The following is a 16,997-nucleotide window of genomic DNA, read 5'->3' as shown; positions in this document are numbered from 1 at the left end:
AATATCTAAATATTTAAATCTTTATAAACTAAAATAACTAGCTTCCGGCAGACAGCCTACGCAAATTGATTTACGCCAAAAGAGTAACCTCTGACCTGACGCATGACGCATTGATGAATGCGGAAGCGCAGAGGATAGAGTAAAACAAAACACCGGTCATGAATTAGAAGTCTAAAACAAGAATTTTTAAAGAGAAAAATATCAGAGGATTGCTCTGATATTTTTGAGCTTGAGTTTGCTGCACAGCCCTATTTGTTTGAACTGCGAGAGGCATCTAAGCTTACGATACTCCTACATCCTGCGTCATACATCGCGTCAGAAGTTACTCTTTTGGCGCAAGTCGATTTGCGCAGACCGTCTGCCGGAAGCTAGTTATTTTAATTTATAAAGTTTTAAATATGGATATTTTTCTTACAAAAATGCATCGCTTCTCTTCAGAAGGCCTTTATTAACCCCCTGGAGCCATATGGATTATTTTTGTGATGGATGGATGGATGGATGGATGGATGCACTTTTTTGGACTTCAAAATCAGGAGTGCCATTTACAGCCATTATAAACCTTGGAGGATTAAGGATATTTTTAAAAATATCTCTGATTGTGTTCGTCTGAAAGAAGATAGTCATATACACCTTGGATGACTTGAGGGTGAGTAAATCATGGGATAATTTTTGGGCTAACTATCCCTTCAAATGAAATTTTTACCAAATCTCTAAAATGAACATTACATTTTTCATACTTGCATGTTATAATGTTGTGATTCCTAAATTACCTTGATTTAAAATGACTGTAGATTTTTGTTCCTATTTTTACTTTATTTAAACAAAACAGTATTGCATTTTAATCTAAAATCAGCTATTACATATAAACTAATGTTGGCTTAATGTTATCGGTAAAAATTAGGTGCATCCCTACAAAACACTGTTTATCACTAGACTCTGAACGGATCCGGAAGTACCTTATTTTTTCCAGGGGAGTTTCTGTGTCGTTTTTCCACCTGTATCCACGGCTGGGCATCTGGATCAGAGAGACTGATGGACTGCTCTTTTGGGGTATTCCCATCTTCACTAGAGCTGCTTTTTGAGTCGGAAGGAAAGGATTCTTTGGACTGAGGTTTAGCTGTGTCTGTGTCATCGCTAGTTTGGCCATTCACCAGAGCAGGTTCGTCCATGTGCTGACTGACTGGGGAGGATGATACTGTGACACATGTAGAGAGAGAGAGTGTGAGTGAGTGAATGCTAAAGTCAGGGCAACAGTAACAGAATAATTCATCAATGCAAAACAACAGCGAGTACAACAAAAAAGCCAGAACAGTAGAACACATCAGAACCTGTGCTGATGGAGGTGAATGTCTGTCCTGGGACGAACTCGGGGCAGTGAATGAGCTGGGAGAAATCTGTGCGAGGGGAGTCTAGAGGGGGACCTGGGATGGGCCAATGCTCCGGCTCTTCTTTCCTACGGATCTGCTCATCAACCAGCTCCACGACATCACTGTTCTTCACCGCCTGTTTATACACATAAAAACCAGATATAACACAGACTAAAGATAATAATCTCTGATGTGTGTCCAGAAAAAGAGGTAGGTCAGAGGTCAATGTCACCTCTTTAATGAGGTTGATATCGGTGGTGAGGGCCTGGACTCTGTGGAAACTGGCGATCAGGGAGATGGGCAAAAAGCCTTTTGAATCCATCTTTCTCCGCAGGAAGAAGTCACGCTCCAGGTTTGGGAGACTGAAGTAGTATTCACTAAAAACAAACAAAAACAGCAATCTGTAAACTCCAAAATAATAATTAAACAGTAGAGTTTCACATTTGCTGCCACTAATTACGGTGTATTTAAATAATAACCACAAAAATAGCTCGTGCATGTCGCTTTTGTGTGCAAATAAGATATAATTACATACAACCAAAGTCCCTTTCAGGCAAGTCATATCACTCGGCGGCCATCTTTGAAACACCTCTTGGGCAGCTATTTCAGTCATGCAAGTACAGCTCCTATCTCTTTGAATGTGGAAACATCAAATTCTCCAAAGTTGTTAACCAAGCTTACGGTTAAATTTCAGATTTTAATTTACCAATGAAATCTGACAACAACTGTCTCTTAAATTTAGTTTCTAAATGCTCAATTCATGACAAAAAAACCCAGCATTTTTCAGGCTAGACCAGCCAATGTACATGCGCAGTCATAATCGCGCGTCTCAGAAAAAGCTTCTTCTAATGGCAGCCGCAGTGATACAATGACTTTACCAATTGGCAATTGGCTCTATTACTTAGAAGGCGGGACTTATTCCTCCATATTGCGTGTTGCACTTTCTCCCATTCATAATAATATGAGTGCACCGTCTTTCTGTATATGAAGTCTTGATACAACTTATGTATTATTATTATTACACATCACATATTTAAAGCCATGTATTTAATACATATAAATATAAATAAATGAAAATAAAAACCATAAATATTACCTCTGAAAAACATACAAATATATACTAGAGGTTCATTTAATAGTTTTATTAATTTGTTCCATTCACATCTGATATAATGGCAGTGAAATACTTATTTTTTTCTGAGGTCTGAGATCACTAAAGCAAATTTTGCATTTTACTAATTTTACTAATTTAATACAAATATTTTTTTATTACAAATGATATTATAACCATAACAAATCAATTTAAATGCTGAACTGAAAAATTAACATTTCAAAACGTCTTAGTATTTGATTTCTCTCTTGCTTCAATGACATCAGCACTTGAGCTGCATGAACAGAATATTTTGAATTCATTTTTTGCCATAACGTCATTTTTCTTTTTTCAAAACCCTAAAAGACTTAACTGAAAGAAAACAATAAATAAATTAAATTATATGCAATAGACAATACAATATTTTCTTACAACCAAATAAAAATATAGCTATAATATAAGCTCTTTCAGTCTGATTCAATGTAATGCAAAATACATCTTCTTGGACATATAGTACACATATCCAAGAACAATTTTGTTGGGTATTACAGTCTTGTTCTGCAAGCGCTGCAGGCAAAGAGAGAACTGAATGGACATCATGGGAATAAAAGACAAATCTCACATCCCTTTAGTTATCCATCTCTTTTCCAGCAACATATGCATTCACGGATCAGTACCCTTTCTCTGTCTATCTCTGTCCTCTGGGTTTTGTGTATTGTTAAAGGTGAGGAACAGAGCAGTCTCACTGCAGACGGCACTGAGCTGCCCTCTGGCTGGATTCCAGTGAGACCAGGTGCAGCGAAACCAAACTGCAGACTAAACCTCCACTATCACAGCTGAATTTCACAATTAAATATTGTACACTAAACATTTAGAGCCTCTGTGGACAAGCAGTTTGGAGAAAAGTTGATCAAATTTCTACTAACACAAGCAAGTTCCTAAAAAGTATCCTGATGAAGCACCTGAAGTTGGAACTTCAAAAGACGTAACTGATGATAAAATTCAACCAATGAAAAGCCTCCCATGCCCATTAAACACTTCTTAGCATACATGAAGATTTGTTAAAACCTCCTCTGTAAGCAGCAGATGTATTCTGGGAAGAACGGTGCGGCCTCCACCCAGAACACACCTCACATTCCAGCAGCTTTAGTCAGCCTAGGACAAGATGCCCCATAAGCCACACTGCAAATGAATCTGGGGAGTTTCAGCCGAGGTTGTGCAAGTTTCACTTACTGGTATATTTAGGTGTGAGGAAAATCTGGCCTGGGACAGCATCCAGTACAATGGATTTAGAAACGTGAGAAATGGAGAAACTTTACGCTTTTATATTTATATCCCCTTTTCAAGGGAACAAAAGATATATAACAAGATATATATATATATATATATATATATATATATATATATATATATATATATATATATATATATATATATATATATATATATATAAGCATGAGAAGAGGCTCCCTTTATAGTCACTGGCTGTCAATCTCTAAAGTGCAAGCTCACTAAATTCAGCACTCTCGCAAAAACTTCCCTTGTAATAAAAATTGTACAATGAATCTCTTATTTACATTGTGTTTGCACTTTGTTGGTTATAACGAAAAGATTTGTGAGTGTATGGGTCTCTTGAACAAAACAAAACCTTGTGCATTTTCAGCAGTTAGGCCTAAGCTAGTGTCTCTGATAGGCCATTGCATTCATGCTCTCAACAGATATGATATATATATATATATATATATATATATATATATATATATATATATATATATATATATAAAAAACAAAATAACAAATAAATATATGTGGTATGTATACATTTTATATATACATTTTCTATATTTTTTTCTACTCATCTTTTTCTCTCTCTCTCTCTGTTCACCTGTTTCCACAAAGTGCTTTCCATCTCTTTCCAAAACCATTTCCATCTCATTTTTATTTTACTAATCTATGAGCAGTTTTTTAGTCAGCGCAGATCTTCACTGTTTTTGAAAGACTTCACAGTTTCAGATCAGTGTTAAACAGTCAGTCATCAACCACATGTCTGTGTCTGTCTGTGTGTGTGTGTGTGTGTGTGTGTGTGTGTGTGTGTGTGTGTGTGTGTGTGTTCCCTGAGGAATCTCAGCTTGTTACGTTCACAGTGTTGAGTGAAGTAAGCTTGGCTGAACTCTGTGAGAAAAGATTACATGGGCAAGAACGCACACCCACAAACAATAAACTCATGCTGGGTAGTAGAGAAAAAAAACATGAACACACAGACTTTGACTGCATGCATACAATACAACATTTTTATTTCCATGTGAAAAGCAAAAATCATTATTTCTGACTAAAAATGAACCCACACGCACAATGCACCCAGTGTCCTCTGCCCTAATCTTTCTGACCCAGATCATCTGACCCCTTCCACATCATCCATAAGGCAGAGGAGCTATATTAAGGACACACATAGACAGGCAGTGCCAGGCTGCCTGATTCTGTAGCTGCTCCCCCTGCTGGTGGTAATGCATTAAACACTTTAAAAAGACAGTGACCATATAATACTGAGGTGCCCAATCCTGTTCCTGGAGATCTACCTACCTGCAGAGTTCAGATGGAATGATCCAACACATCTCTCTGTAATTATCATGTGCTCCTGAAGATCTTAATTAGCTGGTTCAGTTGTGTTTGATCAGGATTGGAGCTGAACTTTGCAGGAAGGTAGATCTCGAGAAACAGCATTGGACACACCTGATATAATACAACCATTCTCACGCTGTTTGGCTTATTTTACGAAACTAAAGATAAACTTTGAATGTACAAGTTCATTATTGTGTGTCAAAATATGACCAATAAAAAAAGAAACCATGTGACACACTGACAGCCCCAGAGCTGGAAAAAGCAAATGGTGTGCTGTATTTTGTTTAAATGCAAAGAGAAGAGAGATATGTAACTTACATTTGGCGTTTGATGTATTCTTTAAGCAAACTCTCCTCAATCGTATACATCTGCACACGATTACCGTCGTCATAGTAATAGATCATGTTAGTGCCGAACTCGGCTGGAACCGTGGACCTATCCACGTAAGAGTCCCGGTAACTGTGGGAGTAATCATAGCGACCTGGAAAGAAAGAGATAAGATGTAAGATTATTACATAATGTATATTTTTATATACAGCGCTTAAATTTATTCGACCACCACCCAATGTAAAGTTTGTGCCACAGCCGCCCCCAAAACTAACAGTATTGGTGATTGCCAAAATCATTTTTTATGTTTCTGTAATGGTTAATCCACACCAGTATGTGTAAGCTCTTTAGTCGTAGTAGTGCTTCTAAAGCTAAAATATAATTATTGTTGTAAATTAATGGATTCAAAGATAGATCACACAAAAGCAAGTCTTTGGGAACAACTAGAAACTATTTGGAAGTCAATTACAACAGAGATAGAGAACGTGGAAAAGTATATAAAAACAATGCCAGCAAGAATGCAAGCTGTTATCAAGGCCAAAGGAGGCCATACAAATAAAAATAAAACAATTTTTCTGGTTATTATGTGTGATTCAAGACTATTTCGTTGTTTCAGTTTGTTATTTGCCTAATAAATGACAATAAAATGTTTAGGTTTAAACAAGTTTGACAGATTCCCAAAATATTTGTGTTTTCTCTTTATGACAGGTGGTCTAATAAATTTGTAAAGCACTGTATATATATATACACACTTGATTTTGAATAAGTGAAACCTACAGTGAGGTTGTACAACTAAATCTATTTTTACGCTGCAAATATGACACAAAAAGCATCGTAACTGTGGGAAACTGTGTCAGGAGTTGATTTTTGTGCATAGCCGGCAGAAAGGAAGATTTTAAAGTGTGATGAATCCCCCTTGTTTTAGCCTCACACCTCAAAAGTCTCAAGAAATGGGCATGTAAAGCTGTGGAGTAGAAGGTGGGGAAAGAGGAGAAAATAACCAATAAAACACAGACCTGCAACAGACTCATTATACAGACAAATGAATATTAAAATATGACCACAGAGGGGGAAAAAAAAACTCCCAAGTATGAGGAAGACACGCGGAAGAACATTTAAAAGGTCAAATAATATTTATTACATTTACGAGCACTACAGTTTCTGAACAAACGACACACAGTTAGATTAAAGGCATAGTTACTTTTTTTGTCCATTTTTCTTTGAATTTTCAGACAGTCTACATCTGTGTATCTACTTCTGTGTATTAGAATAATTCATCGTGATCAGATGTACGGCTGTATCAGTGTCCTTATTTGCACATATATTTCATTTGAAGAAGTTGTGATTAAATATGTGAGCATACATGGTGTTGGTTCATGTTTAGAGCACTACAGTATATGAAATATGTCCATAAAAACTTAGTTCGTATACGATCTTTGATCTAATGCGAGCGTTGTTAAACTTATCGCGACATTCCGCGCAAAAAACGATTCTCATGTGCGCTCCGCATGTTGTTACATACTAAATATTTTCCATGTGTTGGTGGTCAAACTCCAGCTCTGACAGCATCGTGCAGAAAATGAAACAACACTTTTGTGCTACTGTGCTGAGGAAACATACACTTAAGGCACATATTGTTTGAACGCAACGCTGAACAGGCAGAGGTGAAGGAACAGCGCTGAAATGGTGTTTCGTGATGTTTGAATTTTCCGCTGTAATGCGATCTCATGTATACTACGACGAAGTGATTGGATTGAATAAGTGCTTTCTCATGAATAAATGCAGAGAAGTGCTCAAAACCGCAGTGACGAGAATTTGTGCTCTCTATCCTCTGCAACCAATCACACACTCCGGATGAACGCTTCTACCAGAGCCTTTGAAAAACGGCTCTGGCTTCTACCTCTGATTCAGTGACATTGGTTCGATTTTGCTTTTCAACTCGGAAGAACGAAATTGCTCTGAAAAATGCAAAAATATATATATTTTTTAATTGATTTTTATTTTTTAACCAATTTTCACTTATTTATAAAATAAATGAGGGCTTTTAGTGTTTTTTTAGTGATGTGCAGCCTGTACATATCTGTTCACATCTAAAAAAAATGTGTTTTGTGGTTTCATGACCCTTTAAAGTTTAAGGTGACTCGGTTCCATTTAGCTTTGAATGTGAACTCCTGCTAGGTTTGTTTAAAATGTAAATACTGCTCCAAATTCACTTTAATTTTACATGACATCTATAATTTCTAAGTATAAACCTGATTTAACAGACAGTCTGACTGTGAGAAACTATGTTTAGGTTGTTTAGGGATGTTTATTGGTTACCTCGTCCACGACCTCTGCCCCGGCCGCGACCTTTGCCCCTGCCCCTCGGGCCTCCACGCACATTGCTGCCCTCACTGCGAACACTTGCTGTGTCATCAAAGAAATCTCTCTCTCTTCTCCAGCCTGAGGGACACATGAAAGAAAAGGACAAAATAAGAGCTCAAATTAACAGAGCAGGGTAAAACATTTCCAGAGGTCTGGAATTAAAAAATGAACACTTATTTCTCACAATTTGGTTTGCCCCTCTATTGCTTTGATGGCAGCAGCACTTGAGCTGCATGAACTGATGATCATATTTTCCAGCAATGGGGAAGAAAGGTGACTTTGAACATGTTTGTTGGTGCCAAGCAGGCTAATGTGAGTATTTCAGAAACAGCTGATCTACTGGGATTTTCACACACAACCATCTCTAGGGTTTACAGAGAATGATCAGAAAAAGAGAAAATATCCAGTGAGCAGCAGTTTAGAGGAGAACGGCCAGACTGGTCCAGGCTGATAGAAAGGCAACAGTAGCTAAAAATAACCACTTGTTACAACCGAAGTATACAGAATAGCATCTCTGAACGCACAACACATCAAACCTTGAAGCAGATGGGCTACAGCAGCAGAAACCACAACGGGTGCCACTCCTGTCAGTTAAGAACAGGAAATTGAGGCTACAATTAGCACTGGCTCACCTAAACTAAACAATAGAAGATTGGAAAAACATTGCCTGGTCTGATGAGTCTTGATTTCTACTGTGACATTCAGATGGTAGAGTTAGAATTTGGTATAAACAACATGAAAGCATGGCTCCAACCTGCCTTGTATCAACAGTTCAGGCTGGCGGTGGTGACTTGAACATGACAATGAGTTCACTATACTCAAATGGCCTCCACAGTCACCAGATCTCAATCTAATAGAGCACCTTTGGGATGTGGTCAAACGTGAGATTTATATCATGGATGTGCAGCCCACAAATCTGCAGCAACTGATGCTATCATGCCAATATGGAACAAAATCTCAGCAATGTTTCCAGCATCTTGTTGAATCTATGCCATGAAAGAATTAAGGCAGCTCTGAAGGTAAAAGGGGATCCAATCCGGTATTAGCAAGGTGTATCTAATAAAGTGACCAGTAAGTGTATATGGTTTAACGCACAGGTTATGCAAGAAACAGAAACAGAAAGAAGCTTTCCTAAACCAGTCTGAGGGCTTTTAGCAATGTCTTATATCCTCCTGCACATGTCCTGTCACAACATTTAGACAATAATTCATAACAAATTACCCCACACTAAAATCTAAAAAGACATAATATGAGATTTATGAAGTGATTAAGGAACCATTTAATTAAGCATTCAGTTGTGTGTAATACTTCAAGGATTTTGTCTGAATGTGTGTGTGCGTGTAGCTGTGTGCATGTGCTAAGACATGCATGTGAGATTTAAAGCATTTACATGTCTGAAACCTGCCCAGGAATCAGGAGAATTTCTAAGCTCTCAATCCTTTCAGTGTGTATTTTCTCTCTCTTTTTTAGCTGGAGGTTGCTACAGATACATGTGATCATGTTCAAGTTTACAGTTCTTTTCCTAAAGTTTGTTTGTGTGTTTGTAAGGTGTGCCAAGTAATTTTTTCCACTTCTCGTGTAATGAAACACGTAGTACTTTTGACAAGTTTGTATAACCCTTTGATACATGACATTCAATACAGCGGACAGATGTTTAAAGCCATTTTTAACCACTCAGGGTTTTATGTTACATTCAAACCACCATGGGTAATTACCTTTAACCCTCTACCCATAATTCTATATTACTGTCTGCTTTACATACCATTGTGTTTAGGTTTTTTGTTTGTTTGTTTGTTTGTTTGTTTAACAAAATACATAATTTTGCAAACAAATTTAGGAATAATTATAATCTTGTTTAATGAATTGTTTTATTCCACATAAGGGTGCTACTACTCATGACTGCTGCCATGTTGCCAAATGCCGAACCCCCCTTTTATCAAATGTGTTCTATTCCAGAATAAATAAACATTTTTTTTTTTTTTTTTTAACGTATCACATAGTTTTTACAAAAATATTAAGCAGTATAACTGATTTCAACATTGATAACAAATCAGCATGTTAAAATGATTTCTGAAGGATCATGTGACACTAAAGACTGAAAATTCAGCTTTGCCATCACAGGATTAATTTACATTTTAAAATATATTAAAATAAAAGACGGCTGTTAAAATTGTAATAATATTTTGCAATATTACCATTTAACTGTATTTTTGATCAAATAATTGGCATTACTTAGACATCTTTCAAACTTTTGAACGGTAGTGTACACAGCATACAGTACTGAAAACAATTTGATTAAAAGGGAAAACAAGTTTATTTCCAACAAGATAACAGGACAGTTTTAACCATGCAATGTGATGAGGTCATGACAAATGACTCTCTTCCTCTACTCTCTGAAATGTTTGTGTAAAACTGTCAACTGTTGTTTAAGTTTTTTTTATTTAAAAAAAACAGTAAGCAGCACACACTACACAGCTTGCAGTAAGTAGTAAGCTTGTATTCTATTACGAACACATCCATGGACATCAAATATGGATATGTAGTTGACTGTGTTAGGGCTGTCAGTCTGTCTCACCTCCTCTCCTGCGGGTGGCACTGCTGTGCGTTTCCTCTCCATCCTCTGTCTCTTTCTCATTTGACAGTCCACTTATCGGATCTGACTGTGCTTCCCTGTTCTCCTTACTGTCACTCCCGTCACTTCCACTCTCCTTCTCTCTCTTCTCTCCCCCATGATCCTTCTTCCTCTCCCTCCATCCGGATGTCACTTTTCTCCCATGTGCATTTATCACATTCTGCTGCTGCTGAGGAGTGTAATAAAACCATTGTTTTACACAATTGTTCTCAATATTTTTCCAAGGCTCCCACTGTCCAAAAGCAAATATGAAGGCCCTTGATTTAGGATATTTCTGCTGTACTGAAAAAGCTGCTTGTTTTAAAACCGTTTTTATTTACAGAAACAAGGATGGGCAATATTTATAAAAAATAAATAAAAATAAAATAATTTTTTTTTTTTTTTTTTTACATTTTCACAATTCCAGACATTTCCCATCCCCATATAGCAATTCTTGCTTGATACAATTTTTCACATATTTCACCTGTTATTTCATATTCATTATAGATTGATTTATTATTTATTTATTTATTTAGTTTTGACTTTCAGGCCTGGAAAAGTTTTTTAAAATTCCTTCAAATACAGTATCCAGGTTTTCTAAGACAGACGGAACAAATTAAAGGGGACCTATAATGACCCTTTTACAAGATGTAATATAAGTCTCTGGTGTCCCCAGAATGTGTCTGTGAAGTTTCAGCTCAAAATACCCTACAGATCATTTATTATAGCTTGTCAAATTTGCCCCTATTTGGGTGTGAGCAAAAACACGCCATTTATGTGTGTGTCCCTTTAAATGCAAATGAGCTGCTGCTCCCGGCCCGCTTTCCAAAAGAGGGCAAAACTTTAACAGCTCGCGCTTCGGTTGCTCAACAACAACAAAGCTGGAGAATCTCACGCAGCCAAAATGACGATTGTCAGTAGCGGTGTTCAGCCTTAGCGGAGTTCAGAGTCGGACATTGATGGAGACACTCAGGAAGAAGTTACAACTTTTAGAATAAAACTGGACGTTTCTGAATGGTTAGTGGATAAATTTATGTAGTTGCTGTGGAGTTGATTCAACACATCGACTAGCATGTGCCGACATCTTTTATGCAAATCCAGCGATGAACTGACCCACGTTTGTGAAGCAGTCCAGGGTAAAAATGATGGCATGGCAACAACACTCTACTACAACAACTCTTCCTCTTCTCTAAAGCAGCCCAACATGGCCTCGCCCCCTTTGTTGCATGTTCTCGGGGGCGGGGTTTATGTAAATTTTAGGGTTAGTGACGTCACTAACCCAGAAAGAAGTTAGTTGTAGTCCCTACCAGCCGTTTGTTGTAGTCCTTAAACAGAGAATATATGCATTGAACTTTGTAACTTTGCAGACGTTGTTTATGCTCTAACAGCAACATTACATACTAACTAAAGATAAAAAGTAAAATAATAATCAACTACCCCTTTAAAATAAGAAATATGTCTGGATTTTTAGATGTTTCAGTTTTTGTTTTGTCTTGTTTTTTTTAAAAGCTTGTTTTGTCTTATTTTAAACAATTTGAAGCCATTCTGAGGTCCCCTTGGAAGTGGGACAAGGACCCTTAGTGTGTCCTGGCTCTCTGGTTGAGAACCACTGCTTTAACATGTAACACACCCTCCAGACATAATTTCATTAATAAGAGACAATTTTTGACTGTAGAAAACATACACAGCTGCCCTTTAAGCAGGACATATGGAAAAATTGCCATGATGTGCCCTTCTAGCCAAAAAACGATAACAGTAAACCACATCAAAATCACATAGAAACTAAAGAATGTGACACTGTTTAATTTAAACTTAAATTTAAACTTGATTTAAATTTAAATGCAATGTCTTCCTCACCTCCTTATTGGCGAGTTCTCCTGGGGTAGGCCAGTTTGTGATGTCACTGAAGTCACTTGACTGCAAACAGAACCGAAGGAAAGAGAAAAACAAAAGTTACATCTGAGTTGAAATTAATCAAGTTCCAATCCTTCATCATGATCAACTTTCACTTCCTGTGCATGGACATAAGCGCAAAACGCACAAAACGAACAACCCCTTATTTGATTTGAACAAGCATAATAACAAACAAACAACATTATTCCCTAATGATTCTCAACTGAAAGGCAATGTGCAGATGCATGCTATCTCAACACCCAGTTTGAATGATTTATGAACGGCAGCTGCTCCACTCCATTGACGTCTCCGTCTCAAACACTCCTCAAGTTGAGTTTCCAAACTACACATCAATTTTGTCACTATTTAACACAAAACATTATTCGGATACTGTGGGGGAAGTGTGGCTGTTTCTTTCTCAGAGATCATTTCACCTTCTATTACCGGAGGAACGTCAATCATTTCTCAAGCCGCGAAGCAAACCAGAATTCCAAGCGGCGTATCGGATTCCACTAGTGCCTTGAAATGTGTCCTGGGTGTCCCAGATGCTAAAGCTAGACGGTACAAACTAAATTTGTGAAGGAGTGCCTTGAAATTAAATGGTGTAACCAACGTGAACTATCAAACGTGTCACAATCCGCTCAAAAAACTAATAAATGAGGGATGAACAACAAATAGGGGTCATGAACATACAAGGGAGCCTGTCAAGTGTTGTATGTGTGTGTAAGTAGAGACAAACTAACATGCCTTGGAGTCAGTCATGGGGACAACTCTACTGCCCCTGTTAGGACTGAATTTGAGCCCTCTATGTGCTCTCTCTGGAATGTCCCGCTGAGGTAAAAGTCAAAAACTCAAGTGCTGACTCTCTGTTGACTATCACCCACAAAAAACACAGAACAGAGCGAACAAATATCCACTTAAATACAAACACAAGCCGAGCTGCTCTATGACTGGCTGCTGCTGACCCCTGATCCAGGACATCCAGAAGCTAGACTCTCTTACACAAACAGACTGGAGGAAAAAACTGCCGATTTACACAAATAGACAGACAAAAAAAAAAAGACATGATCTGTCGAAATAGATTAATGTAGCAGGGATTAAAGTTTATTATTTTTCTTCATTAAACAGATAAAAGCATGTCACAGTGCCTCAGCTGGCAATAAACTACATAAAAGAGTGCCTTACCTTACTGGTCTTCCTGGATCTGGGTTTGCTGGCACGGACAACTTTGGCAGGACTCTGGGGTTCTGTTGACAAAGAGATTATGATTTTATTATGTTTGATGTAGTTCATTAGATGAAGTAAAAGAAAAGACTTTTATTAAAATAAACTTATTTATATTGTTGCTTTTATTGGTGTTATTATTTTAATTACTACTACTACCATAACTGTCAAATTAGACTACTGCAAAGTTATGAACAACTCTACATAAATGCAGAACCACATGAGTCAACCACCATAAGGCTGTGACATCTGTCATAAATGCTTAAATGCTCAAACCACACTTATATATTACAATATTTAATTCATCTTTCAAAGGCAGTTATGACGCTTTCATTGAATTTAACTGCCATCGTATGAACACCTTAGCCATTCATAAATACAGTTAGCATTTTTCCAACTGTACTCTGATATAATGACTTTATTGATCATTCATTCAATAACTGAAGACAATCACCCTTACTGTATACACCTCCACAGCGGAGGAACTCGATACGGAGCTAGTTTCATCTTTGCCAGAGGACACGTGCAGTATGAACTGAACCATCTAAGTTTAACTGAAGTGATAATGAATCTTTAAAGGCATTTACACATTAAACCAACATATATTATGCATGCATCTGTACAGAAACCACCTGTTAAAATGACTCGCGCACTGACACAGCAATACCTTGTGACCATGCAGGGCCTAAAATTAGCACTCGCCAAGCGCCAAATGCGAGTAAAAATCTGCGTTGGCGAGTACATGAAACAGTGTCAATTCCCAGTTGGCCGGTAACACTTTTATAAATTCAAACATTGCAATGTTGTGAGAACATGAACGTGAACAAATGTGAAAGATGCTCAGGACAGTTGACAGGCCAGTGCTGTCACGAAAGTTTAAGCCTTGCCAATTTAAATATTCAAGTGCAAGAAGACATGAAAGGGAAGTCAATTTGTTACTTGCGCTGTGTGGGAAGTTTAAACATCTGAAGTGTGTTCCCAGAAAACCATGTCTCAGACAGAGCGCGAATACTAAGTTGAGCTCTCTTTCGCGTCTTCTTGCACTTAAAGGGGGGGGGGTCTAATGCTATTTCATGCATTCACACTTATTTAAGGTCCCGATATACTTCAAACAAAGTTCTTTTTCGTTCTTCGTTTAGTGGTAAAACGAAGTTCGAAATACATGAGCAGCGATATACTGTAATCGAACATCTGACGCCGCCCACACTGCTGAAAGCGACGTTTAGATAAATATGTATATATATATATATATATATATATATGTCGCTAAATGTTGATAGATGACGTCATGCGGCAATTTGTTTGCTTCTCTGCTGCTACCCTTTGCTCACATAATATATTTTAATACAGCCAAATTCCCAATAAAATTGTTTTATCTATATATTTTTCTGTTTTTGTTGTCAGACTATATGAAATAGTGACTGAAACGCGGCCCATTAAGACTACATACAGGGCTCGACATTAAGCCTTGTCATTCACTTGTATGAGTAAAACAGTTGCTTGTCCGAAAAAAAAAAAAAAAAAAAAAAAATACAATTCATGTAAAATGTATGATTCATCTTTCATTTTAAATTCTTAAATTCGATCAATAAATTTAATTGGAATAAGACACTAAGGGCTGTTACCAATCAAATTGAATCATTTACAAATTTACAATAAAAAAAAAAAAATACAATTGCATTAAATAATGTTATGGAATTGTAAGAAATGTTAGGAGGAAATGATACTTTTAAAAATTAAACTAAACCACCAGTAGGTGGCATCAAGTAACCATCTTAATAAGTGAGTCATTCATTTAAACGATTCATTCCAATGGCTGATTCATTCAAGAATGAGGCAGTTGTTTATGAATGGGTCATTGAATCTTTGACTCAAAATGCTTCAAATTGCTGAAACATTCAGTAACGAAAACAAGGCTGAGCCTGCATCTCAATGAACATTCTATCCATCCTAATTAGTATGTAACATTATTAATATTCAATACTATTTAGGGCGGATAGGGTGGATAGTATGCACATTGGGATGCAGGGTGAGTGTTGCTACGCTATGGTTCTGCTGTGATCTTTGTTTGAAACTATTTTTGCTGCTAAAATAGAACAAAAACAGTCAATGTTCCTTCTAAAATGTAAGTGACTTAATATTAACTATTTGTAAACTGAACTGTTGTATGAAATCAGTGTCACGTTTTTAATCGTGATGGTAGCCTATTTAGGAAAACAGCATTCTTGGTCGTGTGATTTTGCTTACCTGTATCAAGTTATAAAAACTCCACATTTTGAATTTTTACCGCAGTATGTTTAACTGAGTTTCTTTTTGTGTGTGCTTCGCTCGCTTCCATTTCTCCTCGAGATGCTGCATGAGCCTCAACAGCGCAACCTTGTTATCATCACTACATTATACAGCCTATTATCATCCACTATCGATCGCCACTTACACTAAATGTAATAAAAAAAAAACATTCTCGAGGTTTTTTTTTAATTTTTTTATTTATTTATTTTTTATTTAGGTCCCAGCCCGACGCTGTCCAAAACGGCGCTACGGCAATTTTGCACCGGCCGGAGGCAATTACCAAACTGGTTCCGTTTGTGTATCACACCAATGTACATATTTTACGACAGCAAATCAAAGTTATTAATTATGAAGGCTAAATTGAATATAAACTGGTATTTTATGCCTGTAGGAATAAAATTTAATGATTTTTAATGCCATTTAAGGCCTTAATTTTTTCGCAAAATCCATTTAATTACTTTTAATGCTTTTTATTGCGCCGCGGATACCCTGTTTAAGCAGACAAATTCACATAAAATTATGTAAAAAATAAATAAATAAATAAATAAATTGCCAGTCTCGGTGAGTATCCTAGTAAACATAGTCAGTTATGTCTTAAGTGAACGTTAACAGTTGAGAAAGAAAACGTACATGTATCAGTATATTGGATCTGAGCGTGTATTAGATCTTAAAGTGATAGCATCCTAATAATCTTGCTGCTGTCTGCGTTTTTAACGTTATTCAAACAACAAAGGGGAAAAAAATATTCACTCACTGCTCTTGACTGAATAACTTTTGTAACTTTAATAAGTATTAATCTGTTTAACTTATACAGTGAAGAGTGAAGACTATGCAGTGTTATTTTACATTTGATTTCTTTATTCAATTTCTGTACCTAAAAACTACTGTTAGAGCTGAAAACGACTGTTTATTTCATTTGTATCTTTGCTCTATTGTATTTATTTGTGCTATTGTTTGTAATCTGATTATTTGTTCTTATTTTATTACTGACTGTTTACTTATCTTTTATAATATTTTAAATGTATATTAGTAAGGCTAGTAGTTTTAGCTTTTGGTGTCATAACTGCCTGTTTTTTGCAAAACCAGTTTAATGGCCGGTAGATTTTTACAGTAAAAGTCACCGGCCATTGGCAGCTTTGGCAAAAAGTTAGTTTTAGGCCCTGACTGTAACACTTTTTTTTCCCCAGGCATTTTACAAACTGCATTATTTCAA

General features: G+C 36.7%; 1 protein-coding gene and 1 long non-coding RNA gene across 5 annotated transcripts in view; one reads left to right on the top strand and one right to left on the bottom strand.

Annotated features, from left to right (window-relative positions):
• LOC127498962 (uncharacterized) overlaps nucleotides 1-16,997 on the top strand; it is a 425,088-nt gene that overhangs the window by 32,780 nt on the left and 375,311 nt on the right. The gene's annotated exons all lie outside the window — the stretch shown is intronic.
• Nucleotides 1-16,997, bottom strand: part of larp1b (La ribonucleoprotein 1B) — a 32,444-nt gene that overhangs the window by 9,056 nt on the left and 6,391 nt on the right. For 3 of the 4 annotated variants that reach the window (XM_051868930.1, XM_051868929.1, XM_051868932.1), the window contains exons 2-9: nucleotides 13,457-13,518; nucleotides 12,236-12,295; nucleotides 10,343-10,568; nucleotides 7,723-7,845; nucleotides 5,395-5,557; nucleotides 1,600-1,744; nucleotides 1,329-1,503; nucleotides 957-1,195 (exon numbers count right to left, since the gene is read on the bottom strand). In XM_051868930.1, the coding sequence (XP_051724890.1) occupies nucleotides 957-1,195; nucleotides 1,329-1,503; nucleotides 1,600-1,744; nucleotides 5,395-5,557; nucleotides 7,723-7,845; nucleotides 10,343-10,568; nucleotides 12,236-12,295; nucleotides 13,457-13,518 (1,193 nt within the window). The remainder of the gene's footprint in view (nucleotides 1-956; nucleotides 1,196-1,328; nucleotides 1,504-1,599; nucleotides 1,745-5,394; nucleotides 5,558-7,722; nucleotides 7,846-10,342; nucleotides 10,569-12,235; nucleotides 12,296-13,456; nucleotides 13,519-16,997) is intronic. The other variant, XM_051868931.1, reaches the window with a different exon arrangement.

Source organism: Ctenopharyngodon idella, chromosome 17, assembly GCF_019924925.1.
Source record: "Ctenopharyngodon idella isolate HZGC_01 chromosome 17, HZGC01, whole genome shotgun sequence".
In the NCBI taxonomy this organism is placed as follows: domain Eukaryota; kingdom Metazoa; phylum Chordata; class Actinopteri; order Cypriniformes; family Xenocyprididae; genus Ctenopharyngodon; species Ctenopharyngodon idella.
This window is presented reverse-complemented; position numbering and strand designations above follow the sequence as displayed.